Consider the following 26,710-nt stretch of genomic DNA (forward strand, 5'->3'; position numbering starts at 1 on the left):
GGTCTTCGAGATACGTCTTCTGGTATACAAAGAAAATCAAGCCATTCGGACGGTCCTCGGAACGCGTCTTTTATATTTTTCTATCCAAAACGTCCATTAACGAAAAAAGAAAACTCATACCTGCCATTTTACCACAATACTGCACTTTTCAATTAAATTCACTGTTGGTTTAACTTACCTGGCTGAGCGATTCTCACCTTTATTTTAGTTTTATTGCAACAAAAATCGCAATAAAGCCTGGCAGGATTGCCATTGTGGGAATTTAGCTGATAGTTCCTGATGAGAATCACCCAGCGCAGCGAACCGATATACTGTGCGTCCGACGCGGTTGGACGCTGACTAAAGAAAGAGGAAGAGTCGCGGCTTGCTATGATCTCGTCAGCAGCTGTCACTCGATAGCGTAGGCGTTACCTCGGATGGTCAATATGCGTGCGTTATGAATTGTCTGTTGACATATTGAGGGATAAGACTCTTAACACACTGAGAGATGCTCATTGTCAGATATTAACCCCAAAGTATCTAAATACCAAGGTAAGAGATTCCCGCTAATATTCACGGATTAGTGAGAAAAGGAAAAAAGCAAAAAATAGTTATGAAGTTTGCGCTGATTTGTATGGGCACATCACTATTTAGCAAACTTTCTTAAAAAATTAAGCACTCCCATCTTAGAAGCTATTATTTAATTGCATCTGACTGGATTAAATGTGACCTCCATGGAATAAAACAAAAAATATCGCCATTTGAAAATCGGTAACATTTTTTTTTAATTGATTCTAAACATATTTTATCAGCATTTAGAAACATCCAAACTAACAAAACTTCACAAACTTTACTGAAATAATGACATTTTAGTGTATAAACACCAACTTTTCATAACTAACGCAGATGTGTTGGTGAGTCTCTTTTTTGACATTTACGGGAATCTCTTACCTTGGTACATATTTATATACTTTGTATTAACCCCACAGTGGTATCCGTATACAATTAGTAACACACACTATTATTCTTTGCTAAAATTATATGTTTTAATATATATAATATAATATAATATAATATATATAATAAATATATATAGTATACATGAAATTGAAAATGTTTGGGTAAAAAATACTGACTTTAAAGTCTAAGAGAGCTGACCAAAATTTAAGATAGCGATTGCATTACCGAATTTGAAGTTCATCAAACGGACGCAATATAAATAATCAAGTTCAGGCTATAACACGGGTTATAATCTACATTTAACCACAGACAAACAGACGTCCCACTCTACCCACTTCCCATCGTTTCCGTTTACTATCTGTAGTTCGCAATCTCTCTCTCTCATGGTGCTCACATCGTTTTTGCTCCCGTTTGACTTTTGCTCACTACCGCCATCTACTCAGTGGCACAGAGAACAGACATCCAAGTTAGAACAAATTTCATTCCGAAAGTTGTGTAAGGATTCAAATCTTCACTTGAGTAAGGTTGCAAACCAATACATGATGACAACACTAACGCCGCCAAACACCATATTGCCACAGCCAGTGGTGAATTGAAACATTTCAAGTGGTGAAATAAATTAATATGGGAAATTAACCGATTGAAGCGCCACGCTATTGCCACTTGTGTTCCCAAGTAACACAGAAAACATCTTCGAAAATAAAATTTGAAAAATATGTTATAATACAGTACTATATTCGTATCTGTACACAACTTCTGTTGAGATCATGTTTCAACTATGTTGGGCAATAACAAGCTAATGAAAAATCTTAGCAGGCTTACTACTGGTTAGAGTAACGTAAATTCAACGTTGATTGCACAAGATTTTTATACCATCGACTTCCTTCAGTTAGAGATGGGATGTAAAACATCAACAACACTTAGTTATAACCTTTGGGATCGGAGATGTTAAGAATACGTTATTTTTACGATAATCAGTCCGCTGACTCTTCTCACTTACTTGAACAATATTTATAAACTTCTTTTGCACTTGAAATGCAAGGTAATTCAACTATCATAGCAGCTATGATAGCATCCAATACTTATATTTTAGGCTTTGCGATTGCAGATCCGCTACGAGTTTGCTAAACAGGTTAACACATATGCATATCAATAGTAACTAAATAGCTTGATGACTGTGAACATTGGTTCATGCCTGAATGGCTCGAAAGAAGGAAACCACCATAGCACTTCACTCATATGGCCTCCCGTCACGTAATTATCATTTTAGGTACTTACGTGACGTCTGAATTTCACTTAAAAGCACAGTTTCTTCACTAGTTTTGATCCCCCAAAATATTCAAGAACAATGTATTCATATTCGCTTCACGAACTGCCTTCCAACTTTGTTATTGTTATACCAATGTTCAAAACAAGTATCCAAAAACAAATATCACATCGTTGTCGCTTATGATGTTCAAATTACGTGACAATGATGGTTTTTCAATGTATTTCAATCGATTCATGTGGTATTCGGCAAACTTGTTTTAAAAGTGTATTACAGATGTAATTTAAACGTATTTTCAATATTTTGCTTTTTTTCTCTATTTGACCGGCCTAATTACAGTGCCTACTGAAAGTTTCACTCTAATACCTTTATATACAGTCGCTTGTTTATCAACAAATGTTTCTCAAAATAATTATTCATAGGGGACAGAGACAGTTCAAACATTTGATGAAATACTTAATACCATTTCCATACTGATAATATATACAAGTTCTACCGTCAAAAGTACATCATTAATACAATAATTGAAAATAGTATTCCAAAACTTCCAGACGGTACTGTGGGTATAAGCCACCATGTTGCATGTCTGGAAATTTGTTCTAAAATCTCACACAATCCAGGAAGATAAAAAAAAATCTTCCTTCTCATTACCAATCCGATGCAAAGCGCATGAATTCATGAAGGATAAATGTGCTTATTTCACCACAAATTTTGAATGGCACATAAAATTAGGTCATGGTAACGAAACATCGAGATGGTAAATAACAAATGAAATGAGTGGCATGGAAATTATTTTGAGCCATGACCAAATAGTACTATTAGGTGTCATATTTATTTGCACAGTGTGCGTTTGATAAATTGTGATTTCTCTGCAAGCAATAAGTAAGTCTTTATGATGTTTGCAGAAAACATATTCAATACTCAATTTTATGTTGTATGAATGTATTGAAAAACATCTTCAGTAACATCCAAGATGTTTTATAAGCCGCCATTTTTTGCGCTTTTTCGGTTATATAAGTGTATGAAAATATGTTTCGCGTATTTGGAGCAAAACATGTATGTTTGTATGAACCATGTAATATATACACTATTGTAACAAGTTGTGTTGCTTGGGTTACCGATGGAATATTCCTTACACAAAATTCAGATTGGACTTGGATGACTGTTCTCTGTGTCAGTGGTTTTGCGAAACACAGCGTAATTAGTATTTGGCGATTATACTTTTGACACAATGATTTTAATGGCATTTTATTCAAAGTAATGTTTGTCTGCACGGAGAAACAAAAGTACCCAAAAGTGAGTTCAATCCACCCAACTTCGAGGTTGCGCGCGGGAAGCCAATTTTGAGTTGATGGAGTTGATGTTGAGGTAGGTAGTTTGCATTTAGGCGTATTCGGCCAAAGTACCTAAAGTCGAAGTTTTTTTTACTCAACCATCAGTTAAATTTACTCAACTTTCGGTTCTATGTCACTTACTCAATTTTGGCTTCCCGCATCGAACTCTCAAAGTTGGGTTGTTTTGCTATTCACTCTTTGACAACAACAAAGAGAGCGAATGAAAGAGGATGCAAAAAAAAACTCAAAAGTGAGCTTAAAAATACTCAAATTTGGGTTTTCTTGTTTTTCAGTGTGTGATTTATCCACGAATGTGGGGTATGGAATGCTTTATGAATACATAAATGTTTACATACAAGATGTTTGATTCTTAAAAATGGCGGCCTTGCACCCTGGTGGATTTAACGCTAATTATAGGGGCTTTAGCAACGCACCAGTCAGTCGCCTGACTTGAATAATAGTACACTGAAATAAATTTTGTTGTGGAAACTACCGATTCCATAGTAAAATTACTAACCGTACCTATGATTCTCAACCGACAACAAAATCTGTTAAGATAGCTGAAATGTGCTTGAAATTACAATGCATTGTAGTAAATTCAACTAAAAGCATAGTCGTCTCAACAACAAAACATTGTTAATTTTTCCAGGACACGCATTTTACAACACAGTGTGGTTAAAAATACAATACTCATTTGTTAAATTAAGGTTATTTTTGGCAATGTTAACTGCACTGCTAGTTAAGTTGACAGTGTTTTAGTGGAATTAACTGGAAAATGTTGTCGGTTGAGAATCATAGGTACGGTTAGTAATTTTACTATGGAATCGGTAGTTTCCACAACAAAATTTATTTCAGTGTAACTATAGGTGAACAATTTATTTTTTGCACACCCCATTCATTGCACCTTCCCACTCCTTCCAGTTCGATCAGATTTTTCTCACTTTTGCTTAATTTTGACATCTCATGGTCTCATCCACAAGGTGCAACAGGTAACTGCACGGCACGCCCTCAATAACCGACGAATTCGTATACAACAACGTCCAAAACCGACGTTAATCCGTCTCCTTTCTTCTTGGGCCGAATGAGTAAGTCGGTACCACAGAAAGATAGCTTTCGGCTTCTGCGTGGGACCATGATTCATAGGGTATGTGTGCCATCAGTAATCTTACGCTCCCATATTCATCCTATTCGAAAACAAGCGATTACGGCACCGATAGATTCCGTTCTTTTTGTTTTCATGCGTGCTCACTTCTAACAAAAAATACAAAAATATGAAACAAAACAAACAACGCTTCAATCCTTTGTTTTTCGTAGGATGAAAACGGGAGCCACATGCTTAAGGACAAACGTCATAAAATCCCGCTTCAACATTACATCGAAACTTTAGATGCACAAATCTCAAGAAGCAAGGTTCAAACAACAACGTATTTCATTATTCTGTTCTTGCTCACTAGTAATTAGCTTAAAATCAAAAGCTCAGGTGCACTGGTTTTGTTTATGATGAGATTTGTGCCCTCGAAATCGTGAGTAGGTGCCAAAGTCGGCCATTGTGGCGGCCATTTTGGGATTCTAACAAGTCTGTCCTTAATAAGGGAACCAATACCCTATTTCACTGCTTTTGCGGATAGCGTGTCTTGCCGGAGCCAGACGACTGAACTGGACGCGCGCGAGATTTGCAACAATATTCACACCACGCATCTTTCTACACATACCTTTTGTGGATATGTTGACACCGCACATGGTTTGCTGCCGAAAGCAATTACTGTCATCCCGCTTGAGAGATGATAAGTAGACGATTCTTTTAGGACCGGGTGTCATTATCGAATATCTGGTATTTACTCTTTTGCCTTTTTCTTATGGCTACCGCTGTACATATGTATTGAGAGAATTTTTCTCACGATTTGTTCGTAGTCACACAATTTTTTAGGTTATTCTGGTTTTACATGGAACAGGCCTTAGTATACGGAACTGTAAAAAAATGTCATAATTTCGTACATAATGCTCATTGAGCATTATGACAAGTAAACCTCTGCTTCAATACATAGTCCATCGATTGACTACAACTTTTTACTTCATATTGAAGTTAAGCCTGTCTGATTCTTCAAGCGCTTCGCAAACAATTTTACATCCATTTCAATCAAAAACTTAGCAGCTGATGGATGGAACCGACACATCACAATAAACAAAAACGATCCATTTGATCTGGCACCTCCATTGCGAATTTGCGCAAATTTTTCACACTTGCCCAACTGCAACAGAAAGAGAACCCGAGCAGAACACATTGGAACCAACAGCAGTAACAACGTCCAACCTGACCTGAGTCTGCAAAAGACCGAGGAGATTCTACGCCGCCGCAACCAAGTTTAAAATTTCACACCGGATCACAGATGGCCCGAAGAAAAGGCAATTAATCTTTGCCTGGTGGCAAGTGGTGGCGGTGCGACTTGATCGACCAGTTCATTAAATCGGTTGGTCACGAGACCACTGCAACAGACACGCGGATGTGAACATGTTGGAATCACATGCCTTATTGTCTCGCATTTGTAAAAGAAAGTCAACGAACAATGATTCTTGTATATTTATCTTCTTTTTTTAACGAGAGATTCTAGAGGTAAGTCCGCTTGTCTGTGACAAATCTGCTTGGTGATATATTGACGTAATTGTACCTAAATGGTACCATCAATCGTTACAATTTCAAAAGGTTTAATTAGCTAGTATTTTCGGTCCATCTGCGGAAACGACTACACCATTTTATTCCTACAGTTCTGGGCCATTGACTCCATTCGCAGTTTAATGACAGTATGTATATACACACAGGTTCCCTTTGAAACTTCAATGCTGCAAGTAATGCGCGCTGGTTGCGATTTTTAAAATCAAGTAAACACGTCAGCTGTGCGCACTGACTGTAGGTACACATAAATAGCAAACCCGGAATAAGCTATTCGGAATAAACTGTACCAAACCCTAAATCATGCTGCCTTGACGTCTCGTCTCAGTGTACTCCCACGCACATCAACAGCGCTGGCAGATCTGCTAGTGGTTTTAATGTACGTGGCTAGATCCAAATGGAATCTACAACAATGAAAACGTGTTTGTTTGCATAGACGGCGTATGTTGATCATCAATATAAACTTCTTTTCTCGATCAGCTTAAAAAGCTGTTTTAAATATCCTTAACAATTGTCTAAATTGGGCAAGAATAACACTACGGTTTCGACGGTAAGAGTTCATTGAACAGGTGACCCCCAATTCATGGTCTGATGCGACTACAGCGGTATGCTTACCGTGCCTATGGATGAATGATGAACTCCGTCGGGACCTGGAGCCTTACCTACGCTAAGGGACTTTGCTATCCCCGCAAGTTCCACATCGGTGACCCTTTCCTAATCGCCAGCCCCAGTCCCAGGCTGCCCTACGAAAGGAGGCCAAAGACTAGTATCATGGCACGGAAAAAGCCCCTCGATGATCCTCTCCAACATCTCTGGAGATTGCTCTGTAGGAGCCACTACCATTCTCGTCTAGGCCATGACGATCCTGTAGGCATCACCTCACGGATTCGCATTGGTACACTGGCAGAGACCCTCGAAGCAGGCCTTTTTGCTTGTCCTTATCTCGGTCTTCAGCGCGGCTTTTGCAGCGGTGCAAAGCACCCGCCGTTCATTTCGCTCTTCCTCATATCGTGCTCGCTGCATCCGCCGTCTGGCCCGTCTGTCTCGGGTGGACTCGCCCAAGCATGGTCGCATCGTACGAACGCGAGAACACTGCTACCAGCTCTTCGCCGTCTAAACCAAGTAGGTTTCGCTCACGGTGGAGCGCCTCCCTATATACCCCTTCGTTGAAGTATGATGTCTTCCACCTTCGAGTGCTTGACCTTGACCTAGCCGCTTCTTCCTCTACCCGCTGCCTGCTGTTGTTGTAGTTGATACTGTAGCAAACTGCCAAGTTATCGCTGTTAGTATAGCTATCGTCTACTCTCCAGTTCGTACTACTTATTAAGCCAGGACTACAAAAGGTAACGTAAATAATCAACTCCGCACCGTTCCAAGTTCCGACTAAAGGTATTCTAGGTACCGACATTAGCCAGATCGGCATTTAGTATGGCCAGGGTCTCTATCAGGATCTGATCCCGCTGGTTCGAGAAACAGCTTCCCCATTCCACGGTCTAGGCATTAAAATCACCCACTATTACGACCGGCCTTCGCCCTGTTAGCACGGTCGTCACACGGTCCAACATCTGCGACCACCGCTAAGGGTTATAACAGCTACAGAAGAAGACTCCGTTTACTTTGGCGACCACGAAGCCCTAATAGGTAGTAGACATTAACTCCTGGATGGGGTATTTACCGGTCGTCCATATCGCCGCCATTTTTCTTGACCTATCCGCGACCCAATTTCCGTTGCCGGCGGAAACTCATTATGGGTCTACTACAATGGAGATATCCGTCTCCCACTCAGAAACTGCCTGACAAAGCAATCACAGTGGTTCAGGTTCAGCTGCGTTACCTGCACTGTGATTTGTGCATTAAGGCCGAGCACCTCGGACCATCCGTTAGGTGCCTGTTGTTCACGGATTTCCCAGTACAAATCAAACAAATGGGTGGACTGGTGCAGGGTGCCTTATGGCCTTCGGCGCCGAATCTACTACACAGTTTGCTCCTGTAAGAGCCTTTACAGTCCCATGACTTGTGCCCTGGTTTCAGACACCTGAAACAAACCTCCGGTGTATCGTGTATCGTCAGATTACATACACACCTGTCTAACTTGATTCTCCCCAATTCATCGGACTTTTTTACTTCCGCCTCAGGTTACTGAACCAAGGCTACTTGTGTCCCTACCGGCCCCTTCCGTAGCCGAACGGCAGCGGTGGCCACCTGCACGTCGCACTGTTACCGCAGTGCCGTCACGAGCTCTTCCACTTCGGTGACATTGTCTAGATTTTTCACCTTCAGAGTCGCCTCTTGTGTAAGAGCCGTGCGGCTCCGAGGTCGTGCGGCTAGTGTCACCAAACTCTTAGTCGCATCGTGCTGAGGAGCGCGGGTTCGATTCCCGCCGCAGCTGTCAGGAAAAGTTTTCGGCTGTGCCACTGGACGTTGCATGCTAGTTCCTTGTCTAGTGTCGTGCTTCCTTCAAAGAGCGAAAAGCTCACTGGAAGCATTGAACATGTCCGTATCTAAGAGCCCTCACCTATTCCCCTTCGCCAAGGAACTCTACCGTCAAACTTTTGTAGGTGGAGCCTTTGCGTTCCTTATCGCGCTTCAGCTCTAGCATCTCACCCATACAAGTACGTCTGATACTACGCACGTCGGCTCCCAGATCCACGAGCTTGGTGTCGCTTCGCATCGCTTCCAAGACGTCCGAGTACTTGAAATGTTCAGTCTTGATGACGGACGCGTCGCTTTTTCGCACTTGGCACCTACTCTTTTACGCCTTCTTGGTTTGGCGTCCCCGATTTCCTTGACCTACGGCTCTTTCTTTTCCCTCTTCCGCTCGATTTTCGTCCAAAGGGGGTCATCCCCTTGGTATACCCTACTCTGTGGTTGCTTATGGCCTAACAACGGTCACATCCCACTGTTTCCTTCCATCCGGGACGGCCAGCCTTTTCAGGCCCACCCTTCCGGGATACCTGGCTGGGGTCCGACTTGCCGGCATTACTGCCGACTTTCGGAGTTAAGATTTTCCTAGCCTTGCGGGCACCGCCACACAGCTCCTCACCTGAAGGCTGCCTCACCCGCTTCTGCGATTGCTTATCACGAGCAATCGCATCCTCCACACCTTTTGACTGCTGCAGTCTTTACGAGTCTCACGTGATTCTGCTTGGCATCGTCCATCGACTTATGAAGTCGCAACAGGGTCGTTTTCATGTCCTTACCTATGTTAAACTTCGTGGACGCAATGTAGATGATCTTGCCAAGCTGCTGCTCAGCCTCCTCGATCGCGGGCAGTACTTCACTCTTTTGGTTGATGGTCCTCACCAACCACGCTGCGTCCAGGATCTCCACCGGCTGGCTTGCCTGGGCGTGGACCGGAGCTCCCACGCTGGAGCTGCGTGCGCAGCTTTCCGCTCCTGCTTCCTCGCTTCTCCTTAATGGAGACCTCGTCTACCACTACCTCACTTGGTTTTGATTTTGTTTTTATTAGAGTTTTTCATGTTAAATCCCACGAGTAGCACGGGAAAAGGGGTCCACCACGTCAGAGCCCTGCATTACCGTGGTAAGGGACGAAATACTGTGGGGGGTGCCCAGGTATCCCACTGACTCCGTTGATGATCGAGCATCTTTTCCATCCCCTCGATCACTCATTCCACGGCACTGGCTGCTTGACACCTTGGATTGGGGTGTATTCTTAGCCAGCGACTACGCAGCTGACTCGCAAGCGGGGAGTCGTCAGGCCCCGGGACTATAATCCCTGCTGCCCCACGGAAATTCACCTGTGCCTAGACGGAGATCCATAGTCTAATATTGTCGCGCGGGAACAACGTTTCCACGATTTTCTGCAGCATCTCGGGGGATCGTTCTGGGGGTACTGATCCAACCTTTCGGTTTGGTCATGACTACTGTGTGATTTTCGAAGCACGTCCGCTTACGTGCCTCAATCTCTTTGTTCAGTGTAAGTTTAGCCGCCCTGTAGGCCTCACTTTGTTACATACTACTCTCATCGGTGCGAGCTCTTTACATCCTCTTTCTAGCTCTTAGGAAGGATGCACGGAGTTCTGCGATTTCTGGACACCACCACTATACCGGTTTGCGTCCATTTCTGCAGCGTCACATGCACGGCTTAGGGTTCCGACTAGATCATTGCTGGATAGATCGTCGGTGTTACCTTCCATAAGCAATCGCTCCAGAAATGCCGGCTTATCGAAGTGCGAGGTCAGCTTTCCCCGATAACGATCGATGACATTCGGCAGTGGCAGTCTTCCACCGTGTTCCACTTGTAGAGCCCAGCTTCTTGCGTTAGTCGAGTGGCTACCCCACTCAATCGCTCATGCGTTGAAGTCTCCACCGATGGCCATGGAACCCAATCGTCTAGTGCGCTTGATAGCGATAGACAATCGCTGGTCTATCGGTTACATGTGGGGGTGCCTAACAACTGAAGTAGGACTCCCCGTCGATCTTCGTTATTACTTAGCGTTATTACTTAGCTTAAGCTCTTGTGCGACGTGGAAATTATTTCCTGGACCGCAAATCGACCGGTTGTACAAATCGTCGCTAGCGTGCGCTTATCCGCTACCCAGTTCCCGTTATCGGAAGGAATGTGGTTCGGGAGGGATGTAACCCTTATTCGCTGTGCATTTAGTCCCGAGTTGCACTCCCTGGCGATGTGACCTTCCACTCCACACTTGCTGCAGAGCTTGCTCCAATCGCGCCCTTTACACCCACGACTTAAATATGTCCTTGTTCACAGCACTTGAAGCACGCCTGTGGTGGCTCATAGATGCTAAGCGGGCACACTGACCGGCAAAATCTAATCTTGCCGCCTGCAATCGCCTTGTTCACCTACTGGGAACGTGATCGTGGCGATTTGCGTGCCTTTCCTCAGACGAATCGATGCACTAGGTGCATCAACCTCACACTGCTCTTGAGAGCGACTGCGAGCTCCTTTGCATCGTTGATCTCGTCCAGGTTTTTACACTGGAGAGCCGGCTCTACCGTCAGGGTTCTCATCTGCACCTTTTTGCCCAGTACCTTCTGAACTAGTGCCATGTAGGAGTACTCTGTAGGATTATCTCTCTCGTCCTGGTACGCCAAATGCTTTTTTATCTAGGCCCAGCGACAAGAGACGATTTGTGCCCCACATGGTCTTCAGCACCTCGGCGTACGTATCTTCCTCAGTTTTGAAGACCGATGCTTGGTTGCCTTCGCGCTTGCGAGCTGGCTACACTTTTTTCAACGCCTTCTTTTTCCCAACCGTCTCCTTACTCCTCTTCGAAGTTCCGCCTACCTCTTCTGGGGGCTTCTTGCCCCCGGGTACCGTGTCTCTTCGGTAGATTTCGACCATGCAGCTCGAGCCTTGGGGCAGTTAGCCATCTCCTCTATGGCTCCGGCCAGCTGCATAGTTTCTTGCGTCATCGTCGCGCTACCAGGAAAAAAGAAACTGTCCGTTTGGGCCAGGACCGGCCAGGAGGTCGTACTCCTTCTCGGCCAGGGCCACCGACTTGCGGAGCTTCAGTAGACCTTCTATCAAGTCCTTGCTGATGTTGGTTTGTAACATTTATGGTAGCCTACTCCTGTTGCCTCAAATAAGAAGGTATTTGAACTAGGTAGGGCGTGTAGATCTAGCAGGTACGGTCGATCCTGATACGATATTCACTCCATTTGCAAATACTGCACTCATGACAAATGATCCGATATGGCTTTTGAGATCATCCAAGCAATGTTTTACTTTTTTCCCAATCCAATAATTTTATGTTTGTATAAATATAAAAGTGATACCTACATACAAACAATCAATAAACGCCTAGTTTCAGCAAGACTGACTCGCCAGATTAGCTAAACAACATCATTACCGTATCAATTCATCAACTTAAAATAAGCGTTCGATCAACTCAGATGCCAGTTTAAATGCTCCTAGCTCCCATATGTTGAGTTATTATTTCCATTATGCATAGATACCCACCCCGCAGCTACAAAAGTGCAAAACGAAGATGAAGAAATAGACGATAATCGTACGCGAAGCGCAAAGTGAAGTGCAATAAAAACATCAACAGATTAGTACCCGCGGGGTAAAACCTCTTGCCAGTCAGTGTGAATACTTAACAACGCTCAAAATATTAATGAAGCAATAATGAGCCGCATCGCCTACGAAGCCTAGCAGTCAGTGATCAAAGCCGACAGATTTTTTTCATTCGCGTTATCTCTTGTGCCTGTGCGCGCGCGATTGCATTTCAAGTGTTATCCCAACAGAGACGACCGTCTGAAAGTTCAACCGCGTTAGAGAGGGAAGTGTTAGCACAGCACCCCCTGTAGTGGAAGATGGCCTCCCCGAAGCCAGCGATGGCTGGTGGCAGTAAAAATGGCACTTCGCCAAAGTCCGGCAGAAACAACGGAAAGCTGCAGCCGGACGCCGGTGCCGGTAACGGTAGAAGCATCGAGGACACGGTCCTATCGTTGCGACGTGAACTGCGTGAGGTCTACGAGACCCTGCGTGAGAAGAATGAACAACTGGTGCAGCTGGAGAAGGATGTACGTGACCGAGATATCAGCATACGTTATCTGAAGAATGAGTTCAAGAAACTGAAGGATTACTACCAAAGTAGTAAGAGTGATTTGAGTATTCCGCCGAATTTCAACTTGAATGGGCATGGGAAGGGATCGGGAGATGGGGGTAGTCTTGAAGATTTGCTGCAAAAAGTGCAAAAAGAGTGTAAGGAGAAGGATCTGCAGATACGGGAGCTGAACCAGAAGGTTATCCGACTGTCAAACAATTTGATTTACGTACAGAAAGAGTCGCTGAGCAAGGATGATCGCATCGACGAGTTTCAGAACGAGATTGACAAGTTCAGACAAGTGGTAAGATATTTGGGGTTTTGGGTTTCTTGGTAGGTTTGAATTCACGCTTCATGACATTTAACTGTGGTATGTTTTGCAGGTTCGTCCCATTACCAAGGCAATGATCGAAAAGCGTTGCTCTGAGGAATCGTACGATTCATTTGCACCGGGCATTGAGAATACCAGGATTCTGCCGGTTAGCCAAGAGCCACGTATGAAACGGCAGGCCATCAGTGCGGAGCCGCTGTCATCGTTGGCCGGAATGCAGGGAGATCTGATCAAGATTCCCAAGTCATCACTGTAAGCATGTTCTTGTAGTTTTTTTAAATGGTTTTCAGCGTAAACACATTCGGTTGGTAATCTACCCGTCAGTAATTAGCTTCACTTACGTGAAGCTTGGACAGTAATAACAAAAAACAAGATATTGATGCCGCGGTTATACATTTTTTCCAGTCCCAAACTGGACTTCATCCAACTGATTGACCAACGATCGCCACCAAGACACACACAGTTCAAACGGTGATTGACTGAGTATCGACCATTAATTAAAACCGCAATCGCCACACGTTAAGCAGATTTTAATTACCCCATGATTAGCATACTAAATAGCCCGGAGCCTCAGAACGTACTGTACTGCCATGTGCCAGCGAACCGTCATCGACATCAATCAGCTGTAGGGTTTTGGTTGGCCAACTTTTTCCAAGAGCAATCCAAGACACTGAGACTTCGGCTCTCATTCAATAGTCATCGTATTTAGTTCAGCGGAATTAGTTGCCGAAGGCATTGATCCGAATAACTCATATACTCGACCCTGTCAAAACAGTCATCTATGGGTGTAACGATTCATAAATTCTGTCCACGCTTTGAGACTCGTTTTGCACCTACGTTGAAGGTAGTGCTGACAGAAGTCAGAAATGGTGGAAGCTGCCTCATTGGCAGCCTATTACTTTTACGACATCTGAACGATAATTGATGAAAGTCTGCTCAGGCAAATAAAACATTTATAAAACCATTAGCCACGTTAGATTTTGCCAGCCTCTTTTGCATGCTCAGCTCTCAATAGGAATGATAAATTTTATTACTGATGAAGTGTGTTTTGTTTGGATTGCTGATCTGCCGCCATCTATCGAGCGAGGGGTGGAATCCGAAACTCTATGTGCTCGCTGGAGATGGAGTGTGGCCACAATGGAGGGTGTCTGAATGACAATGTTCGATCGCCCACTTGTGTGAAGCCGCGGGGCCAACGTCTAACGGCAGACCGTTGTTTGAATTCTGTATAAAACGTTACTCTTTTCTAAGTCAACCGTTTTACACAGATCAACTAGAATCGAATCACCGTTAGATTATCTTGATCATCGTCTGAAAGGTAATGAAAATGTTACAGTGATTTTACGGTGACAAGCTACGCTGGGTGGAGAACCTGTATGCAAATGCCTACCTTTATACGAATATGAATTAGGAGTAAATGTGAGATCGTTCCTCACTTCTCCGCTTTTATACGATATAGGCATGAATGGAAAGAACTAGCAGATCGAGGGTCACCGTCGAACACTAGTTCTATGTGTACGGGGGCAGGTCGTCGCCGGTTGTTGTAGAATATTGTCTTTAGAATGTCGCAGAATGGTCGGTCCCGAAGAGAACGTTATAATAAAACTTGTACAAAATAACGTTTGAGAAATTTACATGTATATTGGAGAAGCTCCATGGTTTCTTCCCATATGGTGCTTAAGCCTAGGCTTTCGAGCCTGGTCATGAGGGTTAAATTCCTTTGTCCCATACCAGGAAGAAGAAAAGCATCGACGGAGTGACATAAACTTTCTAAGCGATGTCACTCCCAACGTATTAACTTCACATTCATACTCACATACTATGCTGAGCGGTTGATACGAGATGTCCCCATTATAGTAGTAGATTTATGACAAATTAGATCGCTAATGGCGCTGTAGCCAATAATTTTTTTTTTTTATTCCATACCTCAGATATATTTATCCATTTTTTTTAAATACACATGTTGTCGTAGATGTTTTGTTTTGGCTATAAAAAATTGTTAGACACTTGAAGGGAAGGTCCTGACGCTGTGAGGGCGTGGCAAACTAGATGTTGATCACACGAACACTCGCAACATTGACATTTTGTTGCTATTTTTTCTACTATTATAGTAGAGGCATCAATATCCACAACAAAACGCTTCACAGTAGCCCTGGCCGCTTCAATTGTTATACTGTATCTCAGATTCTATCATACTGGAAAAACTTGTAATTAGAAGGCACGAAATGTTGCTAATTGGCAAATTGAGAGATGAAATTTGTGAAAAAAAATCGCGTTCTGGTGGGATTCGAACCCACGACTCCGTATTCGCTAGACCGGCGCTTTAACCAACTAAGCCACAGAACAGGTAATGGTTCTGCGGAATAGAAAGCCAAACTTGTAGGTAGTGGGCACAAAAAGGAGTGTGTTGTGGATTGGCATCTAAGCCGAAAAGAGAGATGAGTTTGTGAAATAGGAGTGTTCACGGTGCGGCTTCGGAGTCAGTTTGGCTTTCTATTCCGCAGAATCATTACCTGTTCTGTGGCTTAGTTGGTTAAAGCGCCGGTCTAGCGAATACGGAGTCGTGGGTTCGAATCCCACCAGAACGCGATTTTTTTCACAAATTTCATCTCTCAATTTGCCAATTAGCAACATTTTGTGCCTTCTATTTACAAGTTTTTCCAGTATGTTTCAGACATACCAGCAAACCTGGTAAAATGCCAGTAAAATGGGCAATATGTATCATTGTTCGATTCTATCATTTTCCAGGATTATTTCAATGAATGGCTGTGTATGTGTAGGACTGGACTAAACTAGAACAACTATGATTTTTTTTTTATATTTTTAGAACTTCATTGTGATATATTAAATCAATTTTAAATAGCTTGACAGTTCCGCCCAGTATAAAATGTGACAAGGAATTATTCAACAAATCGCTGCTATACAAACTTCAAAATGATTTTTAAATAGGTTCCTGGGCAGCAAAATTTATAAAAAACTTTGATTTTCTTTTAGTTTGGCATCCAGATTCAGAATATGTAATTATCTCAATACCTCTAAAGAAGCCAATTGCAAGAGGAATCACTGAAGCATATCCAGGAGGTCCCGAAGAAGTTCCTGGAGAAATCTTCTGAAGAATTTCAGCCAAAGTCCCCAAAAGAATTAGAACAGGAATTCCCAAAGAAAACCCAGCAGGAATCTTGCAAGGATTTCCTAGAAGAATTTCCAAGAAAAAACTAGAATTAATCCCCGAAGGTATTCAAGGATGAATTCCCGAAGGGTTTCCAGGAGAAATTTCCAAAAGATTTTCAAGAGGAATCCACGAAGTGCAATACCAAAAGGAATTCCAGGTTAATTCCCAGAAAGATTTAAGGTATGAATTTGAAGGGGTTCTGAGTCATTTGGCCAAATGCCATTAGGCCGAATGGCGTTTGGACGAATGTCGTTTGGCCGAAAACTAACAGCCTATGTTTCAAAAAGAATAAATCTCTGATAAATAATGGCAGATTCAGCATCAACTAATCTCTGAACGGTAAAACTAGAAAGAATAGCCTATGATTAAAAGAAGGAAAAATTTCTGATAATTATCTTAGCAGCCAGCATGTAATCAAGTTCTTTTAAATTCCTTTGATTTTAATTCGACCAAACGGCATTCGGTTAAATGACCGATTTGGCCAAATGGCATTCGGCCAAATGCACGCAGTAAAAGTATGTTAAAATCAAAAATATTTAAGGTAAACTCAAATAAAATATCAATTTGTTCAGGCCACAAAAATAAAACTGTTTGAAGCAAATCATGCGTTACATTTGAAGCAAATGCAATCCATGTTTGAAACAAACATGCATCTTATGACAGGTTATGTTAGAAATAAATCTAAAATTTTTTGTTTTGTTTGGCAGGTCGGCCTTATGGAAATATTCCTTTTTCTCATAAATTTACAAATTCTTTTCCTCCGCTGGGAAAACCCAACTCCCAGTGGCATTTCCAATGCCAACATCATTTAGATCATGTACGCTTCCGAAAACAACGGGATGAAATTTCATGCAAATTTTGGTGAAATTTGACTTATTTTGCAGGAGGAAATTTCCTTTGTTGTTGGTATTACAAATTAACATTTTAGTTTTAAACATTTTACCAATTTCCCGAATGAACATGGAATTTTTGTTTCAAACGAACAAAATTTGTCTCCGTGTGGCATTTGGCCAAATGACATTCATCCAAACGGCATTCGGCCAAATGGCCGGACACTCCGGACAGGATAATCTTCAAGAGGAATGCCCGAAGATGTTCCTGGAGCAATCTTCGAAAGGATTCCAGGACGAGCTCCAAAAGTAAATCCTTGAAGATAATCCGAATGAAATCCTGGAGGAATTCATGAAGAAACTCCATGAGTTAATCCCAAAGAAATCCTTGAATGAACTTGTAGAAGAATTCCTGTAACTCCTGAAGGAGCTTTTGAAGCAATCCCTGATGTAACTGCTAGAGGTATCCCTGAATCCCCCTGGAAAAAAAAATCTTGAAAAACTCCTGGAGGAATCCCTAAAGAAACTTCTGAAGGGATCCCTGAAGGAATTCCTGAAGAAATATTAGGAGGGACTGCTGTACTAATCCCTGAAGGGGCTTCTGTAGTAATCTCTGAAGAAACCTCTGGGGAAAACTCCGAATTCTCCTGGAGGTCTTATTGGAACCTGTTGTAAGAATCTATGAAGAAATTCTTGAAGAGACCTCTGACGAAACTTCTGGGGGAATCAATGAGGATTACAAGGAACTCTCCTAGATTACTCCCTGAAGGAATTCCTGCAGGAATTGCTGAAAGAACTTCAGAAGGAATCCTTGGAGGAACTCTTACACTATTCTCTAAAGGATCTCCTGTAGGAATTCCCGATGGAACTTCTAGTCCATCCCTGATGGATCTCCTGGAGGCATCCTTGAATCCTCCTGTAAGAATCTCTGATGGTACCTCTAGTGTATGTTCTAAGGGAAGTTTTTTTTTAATATCTAAGGGAGGTTTTGAAGAAATCCCTGATGATACTCCTGGATGCGTCCCGGAGTCCTCTTGGAGCTACTGGCGAGATTCCTGAAGGAACTTCTGGATCAATCGCTGATAGGACTAGTATACTGAAATAATCCTCGAAGGAACTTCTAGATTAATCCCCGGTGGAACTTCTGCATGATCACCTGAAAGAACTTCTAAAGTACCTAAAGAACTCCTAGAAAACTCTATGAAAAATCTCCATAAAAAAATTTGAAGGAATTCCAAAAGGAAATTTCAGGAGGAATCTTAGAAGGATTTTTAGGATAAATTTCTGAAAGATTGCCTGGAGGAATTTTTAAAGGGACTCCTGCAGAAGTTACTGAAGGAACTCGTGTGGTAATCCCTGAAGGAGTTCCAGGAGGGATCCTTGAAGCATTCTAAGAGGGATCCCTGAGGGAACTCATATAGAAACCCTTGCAGAAACCTACGGAGGTATACCTGAATTCTCCTGGAAAAATATTTGAAGAAAATCCTGGAAAGATTTCTGAAGGAACTCCTGGAGCAATACCTAAAGGAGCTCCCAGAGAGATCGCAGAAAGAACTGCCAGGAGAGATCCCTAATTGGAATTCTATAGGAATTCCAAGAACTTCTTGAGCAATCTCCTATAATTCTTTATTTCTTTGTTTCTTTTCACTTCATCTACCTTTTGGCTTAATGAAGGTGGTGGGTAAAAGCCCTGGGGAGTTGAACATCAACATTGAATTTCAGTCTCCAGAAGGCGTAATAAATCCCTGAAGGAAGTTGTGGATGAATCCTTGATAGATTTCATGGAGGCATCCCTGAATCCAGCTAAAAGAATCTCTGTAGGAACTCCTGGAGTAATTTCCTGAAGAAACTCCTGTCGAAGTTTCTGTGAGATCGTCTGAAGGCATTCCTGATGAAACCCCTGAATCCTTCTGGATAAATCTCTGTAGGAAGTGCTGGAGACATTTCTAAAGGAACTCCTAACGAGATCTCCAAAGGAACTTCTGGATAAATCCCTGATTGGGATTTCATAAGAAAGGAATACTAGGAGAAATCTTTGAAGGAACCCCGGTAGGAATCTCCGTAGAAACTCCTGGAATACGAGTCTACATGGGCAAGTGTGACAACATTCAGTATTGCGGATCCTCGATGGATGATGACGGCATCCATAAGATTTGACAGAATGTGCAGAAAATATAGGATACGCCTAGACCGAGGAACGTAAAGAATTAATGCAATCCGACGACTGTCTCGTCCCGAGTTGCCGCGAACGTATCGCTTAGTACGGGTGGTACTAAGCATCTGGACGGTACTAATCGCCCAATTCAGATCGTGTTTCGATCCCTTAGCCGTGTGCAGCAGTCATATTTAAGTGCCGGTTACGGCCGGAGAGCTGCCGCAACGCAATGCTACGTATGTGCAAAGCTTACTTACCATACCGGCTAGACTAATGCCCAAGTGTCGTCTACTGTACGTAGGAGTCGTCTCCATTCGACTCGGTCCATGACCATGCCTGTGCAGTACCGAACTCTATGAAGGGTCCGCAAATCGTCCTCCACTTGATCGCTTCACCTAGCACACCGCGCACTAGCGCCGCCTGGAAGAAGCGGAGTGTGAAAAAATGGAACTGCTGTGCCGTTCCCAAGAAACACGGAAGTTCTATCAGAAGCTCAACGAATCCCGCAACGGTTTCGTGCCGCGAGCCGAAATATGCAGGGATAAAGACGGAGGCCTCTTGACGGACGGACGTGAGGTGATCGAAAGGTGGAAGCAGCACTTCGATCAGCACCTGAACGGCGTGGAGAACGTAGGCACGGGAGCCCACGGCAACGGAAGGAACGACGACGCCAGTGCAGCGGAGGACGGAAATGAACCAACTCCCACGCTGAGGGAAGTTAAGGATGCCATTCACCAGCTCAAAACCAACAAAGCAGCTGGTAAGGATGGTATCGCAGCTGAACTCATCAAGATGGGCCCAGAAAAGTTGGCCACCTGTCTGCATCGGCTGATAGTCAGGATCTGGGAATCCGAACAGCTACCGGAGGAGTGGAAGGAAGGGGTAATCTGCCCCATTCACAAGAAAGGCGACCATTTGGAATGTGAGAACTTCAGGGCGATCATTATTTTGAATGCTGCCTACAAAGTGCTATCCCAGATCATCTTCCATCGTCTGTCACCTAAAACAAATGAGTTCGTGGGAAGTTATCAAGCCGGCTTCATCGACGGCCGGTCGACAACGGACCAGATCTTTACCGTACGGCAAATCCTCCAGAAATGCCGTGAATACCAGATCCCAACGCACCACCTGTTCATCGACTTCAAAGCGGCATACGATAGTATCGACCGCGCAGAGCTATGGAGAATCATGGACGAAAACGGCTTTCCTGGGAAGCTGACTAGACTGATTAAAGCAACGATGGACGGTGTGCAAAACTGCGTAAGGGTGTCGGGTGAACTATCCAGTTCATTCGTATCTCGCCGGGGACTGCGACAAGGTGACGGACTCTCATGTCTACTCTTCAACATCGCGCTGGAAGGTGTGACGCGACGAGCCGGGCTCAACAGCCGGGGAACGATTTTCACAAAATCCGGTCAATTTGTGTGCTTTGCGGACGACATGGACATTATCGCTAGAACATTTGGAACGGTGGCAGAACTGTACACCCGCCTGAAACGCGAAGCAGCAAAGGTCGGACTGGTGGTGAATGCCTCAAAAACAAAGTACATGCTGGTAGGCGGAACCGAACACGACCGGATCCGTCTGGGTAGTAATGTTACGATAGACGGGGATACTTTCGAGGTGGTGGAGGAATTCGTCTACCTCGGATCCTTACTGACGGCTGACAACAACGTGAGCCGTGAAATTCGGAGGCGCATTATCAGCGGAAGTCGGGCCTACTACGGGCTCCAGAAGAAACTGCGGTCGAAAAAGATTCACCCACGCACCAAATGCACCATGTACAAAACGCTGATAAGACCGGTGATCCTCTACGGGCACGAGACATGGACCATGCTCGAGGAGGACCTACAAGCACTCGGAGTTTTCGAGCGACGCGTGCTAAGAACGATCTTCGGCGGTGTGCAGGAGAACGGTGTGTGGCGGAGAAGGATGAACCACGAGCTCGCTGCACTGTACGGCGAACCCAGCATCCAGAAGGTGGCCAAAGCCGGAAGGATACGTTGGGCAGGGCATGTTCCAAGAATGCCGGACAACAACCCTGCAAAGCTGGTGTTTGCAACGGATCCGGTTGGCACAAGAAGGCGCGGAGCGCAGAGAGCACGATGGGCGGACCAGGTGGAGCGTGACTTGGCGAGCATTGGGCGCGACCGAGGATGGAGAGCGGCAGCCACAAACCGAGTATTGTGGCGTACTATTGTTGATTATGTCTTGTCTTAATGATGTTGAACAAATAAATGTATGTATGTATGTCGACTGAGCTGATGCCGGCATGGATACAAACTTCTTAATCTACGTAGACGCCTTCAGCAAGTGACCGGAGGTTCAGACAAGCAGGTTTCCGTTGTTTCAACTTGTATTTTTCTAAAATTCGGCAGATGCTAAGATCGATTAACGGTCTAAGATAAACCTCTGATGCGTTTTACACTCTGGAAGGATGCTAAGTTAAATTAATGAAAAAGTTGGATTGTTATCAATTTATGTTTCTATTTGATTGCACGATATCTTCTCTTAGTCGGGGCCTCAGCTCACTGTGGTGCAAACTACATTGCTAATCGCGTGTAAGATGAATAAGGCAGGTATGTGTGGGCTTTACACTGCCAGACATCCGACAGACAGACATACAATATGTCAGACGAGCAGCACGCTCCTCCGCCGCGCCGTAGAAGGTGTGTGAACCGACCGATGCCACCGCGCGAATGCAAAACGATGATGGCGTACCCATGGATAGATTGTCCTGTTCAAATACGTCGACTGGCACCGGAGGCGCTAATGATTGCTAATTTTATGATTGATTGTTTCACGTGAGTCTGGAAACGTGTGCCTCGCTTAGGTGCGGGAAAGGTAATGACAATTATTCATTCGAAGATGGAAGTCGCGCGACATTTGCTTGTTAGCTGCATCTAAGATTGATTTTGCTGTTTAACATAACGTTCTGCAAAACATTCAATAACTAGGATAATTAATCCAGCTGGCATTCCATCGCCGCCGGGCTACCGTTAGCACCGCCTCGTCGTTCTGCATCTCATATCCGACAATATTGTGGGCAATTTCGACCCACTTGTTGCCTTCTATGGCTATCTGGCAATAATCCAACCTCTGACCAACCAATTTGTTCCGTCGAACCGCCCTCCCTGTATGCCATGTCGCTGCCGGCCACCTAGTAGTTCACCGATCAAAGCAGGTAATCGATATTTAATTTATCGAGCTGCGGTGCGTAAAATGCAAACAATATAATTAGCATTCCATGTGTCGGACTTGAGAAAAAATCTTGTTTCAGAGGTTTGCAGAGAGCTCCCTGCCTGGCTAGTTTTGAACATGTCACCACGGTTGGGCTGCTTGTCAAACATACAAGCGAATGGCAGATTTTTCGATCTTTTCGAGAACACATTTCTAGCGTGCTAATAAATCTTCCAGTAAATTAAATGTCATTAAACTTATCAGCCTGAGCTAATCCCACATTGAACGAGCGAGATTATCGGCCACCTAAGCTACCTGCGCCGGAGGTGGAAACTGAACCGATCAACCGCTCTCTCGGCATCAGCTTGTAGACAAGGGTCTAACCGAGGTCGCTCGAAACTGTCACCGTCTATCTCCATATGCCTAACAGGATTATCTTCCACGGCGTCGTAGGCGCATGAGCGCATTCCGTTTGCATACATGCGACAAAAAACTTAGAAAAGTCCTTCAGACCGAGCGATTAGTGTGTGAACCGTTGCTGAAGGCGCGAACCTAGACTCGTCGCCGTCGCACTGCCTGCACGTTGTTGGTTGACATTTTGCGCAGGAAATCGCCTACGGTTTCGGTTTTCGGTTGAGGCTGTAATTGAAACCAAAGCTAAATTGGCTATAATTTGTTGCAACGGCTGATTTATGGCCCCTTGATTGGGCTTGAGATGGATGATGAGAAGGTTACACAGAATGACTGATTTGTCGATACGTTTGCTGTTATAAGCACACATTGCGAATAAGTGTGTTTCATCAGGCTTGTTTGGCATTTCCATTCGAAGCATAGCATTTGGCAATGGTCCTAAAACTTGAAGTCGTTGTGCAAATTTGGCTCAATGCTACACCCAAAAAGTTTTATAAAGATTTTATTTACTCAGCGGCTAAGTTTGGTTTAATGTCTTGCCTTTTTCCCGAACAGAAATGTTTTCTCAACGTTTGCAAGGAGAACAGCGGTGTTGAGTATTTCTGCAACATTTTCTCTTTCTGGCAGCAAAAAATCAAGACATTTCTTTTTAGTGGAGACGTGCGGTGATAGAAGGGTTGAGCTCGAAGGTAGGGCAGCGGATGTCCGACCACCGAACACTAGGACATCTACCTGATTGATCCTGAACTAGCCACTCCTCGAGTCCATGCGTCACCTCCTCTGTTACTACAAGACGATCTGGACAATAGCCGATGAAACATAAAGCTATTGGACATCATCCGGGACAGCGCTAATATAGCTGTGGTTCTCTCTTACAGGCATGATCAACGTGACTGCTAAAGGTTTTGAGCGAAGCCGACGATTGCCACTCCCACTGGGAACTTTAACCCTTGCTTTAACTTCAACACCTCGTCGTACATGACATTCCGTATCACAGGACCCAGGATTGAATCTTGCGGGACTCCTAATGTTATGTGAAAATACTTCCGACCTAACTCTTTTTCGTGAACTCTATTCTGGACGGAATTTCTGAAAATCTTGTACAGATACCCGGGTATCCCTAGACGCATAAGCGCATCGGCAATAGCCGTCCAACTGGAGCTATTGAACGCATCCCTTGCATCCAGAGGCACTGACTGTACAGTAACGAGTCCCTCTCCTCTTACGCTCGAGTTCTATCTCAGTGATCTTTGCAACCAACAAGATAGTTTCCCTGCCTTTGGCAATTGAACCAGGCTCTACCGCTTCCAAACTTCTGAGAAGACACTCTCTTTCAGACATTTCTGCATGAACATCTCGGGAGCCTCTGCAATAGCTACTTTAAGGCCAGGTTCGGAGCATCGTCCGGACCTGGGGTCTTACCTACGCTAAGGGGATTTGCTATCCCCGCAAGTTGCACATTGGTGACCCACTCCTCATCGCCAGCCTCCTGTTCCTGGCTGTCCTACAAAAGGAGGCCAAGGACTAGAATCATGGCGGTGAATCCCCTCCAATATATCTGGAGATTGCACTTTAGGAACCATTACACCTCTTGTCTTGGTCATCACGATTCTGCAGGCATCACCCACTGATTCGCATTAGCACTCTGACAGAGACTCTCGCTCGAAGCAGGCCTTTTTGCTTGCCCTTATTTCGGGCTTCTGTGCGGCTTTAGCAGCGGTGAACGCCATCCGTCGTTCGTTTCGCTCTCCTCAGATCGTGCTCACTGCATCCGCCGCCTAGACCATATGCAGGCGCGGCGCAGATCCGCAATCGCCTCAGTCCACCAGTAAGCCGGTGGTCTCCAATTTCTATGGTGGACTCGCCTAGTCACCGTCTAAACCAAGTAGGTTTCGCTCTTGGCGGAGCGCTTCCCTAAATATCCCTTCGTCGATGTATGATGTTTACTACCCTCGAGGGCTTGGCCTTGGCCAAGCCACCTCTTTCTCTACACGCTCCCTGCTGTTGTTGTGGTCGATACTGTAGCAAAACCGCCAGGTGATCGCTGTGAGTGTAGCTATCGTCTACTCTATATGTAGAACTACTTGTTAGGCCAGGAATACAAAAAGTAACGTCAATAATCGACTCTGCTCCATTCAGATTAAAGGCACTTTTCGTACCGACATTAGCCAAATCGACATCTAGCATACCCAGTGTCTCTAGCAGGATTTGACCCCGCTGGTTCATGAAACGGCTTCCCCATTCCACGGCCCAGGCATTAAAGTCACCCGCTATTACCACCGGCCTTCGCCCTGTTAGCACGGTCGACATACAGTCCAGCATCTGCGTGATCTGCTTGATCGGCCACCGTGGAGGCGCATAACAGCTACAGAAGAGACCCCGTTTGATTTGGCGACCACGAAGCTCTCGTAGGTAGTAGACGCCGTCTCCGGGACGGGGTTTTTATCCGTGCTCACTGCGGTTTTCGTGAAGGCCGGGTACCTTGGACCACCCGTTGAGTGCCTGTTGCTCACGGATTTCCCGGAACAAATCAGACAAGTGGGTGAACTCGTGCAGCCTTGTGCCTAATGGCCTTCGGCGCCGCATCTCCTACACAATTTTCTGCGGTCAGGGCCCTTGCAGTCCCATGACTTATATCCTGGATCCAGACACCTGAAACAAACCTTCGGTGACTCGTGGAATGCCAGATGACATACGCACCAGCCTACCTTAATCCTCCCTACTTTAACGGACCCTTTCACGTCCGCCGCAGGTAGCTGAAACAAAGTTACCTGTGTCCTGCCGGCCCTTTCCGTAGCCTAACGGCTGCGGTGGCCACCTACAGCTCGCACTGTTGCCGCAGTGCCATGACGAGCTCTTCCACTTTAGTGACCTCGTCTAGGCTTTTCACCTTCGCCTACGTCGCGCTTTAACTCCAGGATCATCTCGCCTGTATGAGTACGTCTGATACTGCGCACCTTGGCTCCCAGATCTACGAGCTTTGCGTCGCTGCACATCGCCTTCAAGACGTACTTAGACGAGTACTTAGACTATTCAGTCTTGATGACGAGCGCGTCGCCATTCTCGCGTTCGGCATCTACTCTTTTACGCCTTGGTTTGACGTCTCTAGCTTGCTAGACCTGTGACTGTATCCTCTTCTTCTTCTTCTGTTCGATCTTCGTCCAAGAGTGGTCCTCCCTTTGGTTTGCCCTACTACATTCATTGTACATTCACCGGTTCCGCCGCTGCTGCAGTTTTCACGAGTCTCACATGACTCTGCTTAGCATCGTCTATCGACTTTAAAAGTCTGTGACGTCAGGACCGTTTTCAGCTTCTTACTTCTGTTGGACTTCGTGGACGTAAAGACGATTATCTACTGCTTATTATTATCAACCACGCGTCGTCCACTATCTCCCCGGCAGGCTAGCCGGGGAACGAATCTAAGCACCCACGCTGCGCAGCTTCCCGCTCCTGACTCCTCACTTCTCCTTAACCCTCGAGCAGTCGCGTCTTTGACTAACTGCAACGACGCCACGCTCACGCTGTGTACCAAAAGCGTGCATTTTCCATGGCGCGTGTACTCAGTACACGACGCGACCGCTCCCGGGTTAACGAAGACCTCGTCAACCCACTTTTTGCGAAGGGGCTGGCCTCGCCATTACTACTAGCATTTGTTGTTTGTTTTTGATTTGACTAGACTTCATTTTTCAATACCACGAGTTGCACGGGAAAAGAGGTCCACCATGCCAGAGCCCTGCATCAATGCGGTAAGGGAAATATTGTGGGTGTGGCCAGGTGTCCAACAGGCTCCGTTAACGATTGAGCATCTCTTTTACCCCCTCGATCACAAATTCCTCAACGCGGGTCGCTTGACAGCTTAAATTGGGGTTAGTTATTCTTAGCAGGCGACT

General features: G+C 44.7%; 1 protein-coding gene across 5 annotated transcripts in view; it reads left to right on the forward strand.

The window, feature by feature from the left end:
- Window positions 1–26,710, forward strand: part of LOC109433057 (cGMP-dependent protein kinase, isozyme 2 forms cD4/T1/T3A/T3B) — an 822,160-nt gene that overhangs the window by 512,821 nt on the left and 282,629 nt on the right. For 2 of the 5 annotated variants that reach the window (XM_062851137.1, XM_062851138.1), the window contains exons 2-3: window positions 12,145–13,045; window positions 13,125–13,324. The exons of the other annotated variants lie outside the window; for them this stretch is intronic. In XM_062851137.1, the coding sequence (XP_062707121.1) occupies window positions 12,509–13,045; window positions 13,125–13,324 (737 nt within the window). In that variant the 5' untranslated portion in view covers window positions 12,145–12,508. The remainder of the gene's footprint in view (window positions 1–12,144; window positions 13,046–13,124; window positions 13,325–26,710) is intronic. 5 annotated transcript variants of the gene reach the window in all.

The sequence above is a fragment of the Aedes albopictus genome, chromosome 2 (genome assembly GCF_035046485.1).
Source record: "Aedes albopictus strain Foshan chromosome 2, AalbF5, whole genome shotgun sequence".
NCBI lineage: Eukaryota > Metazoa > Arthropoda > Insecta > Diptera > Culicidae > Aedes > Aedes albopictus.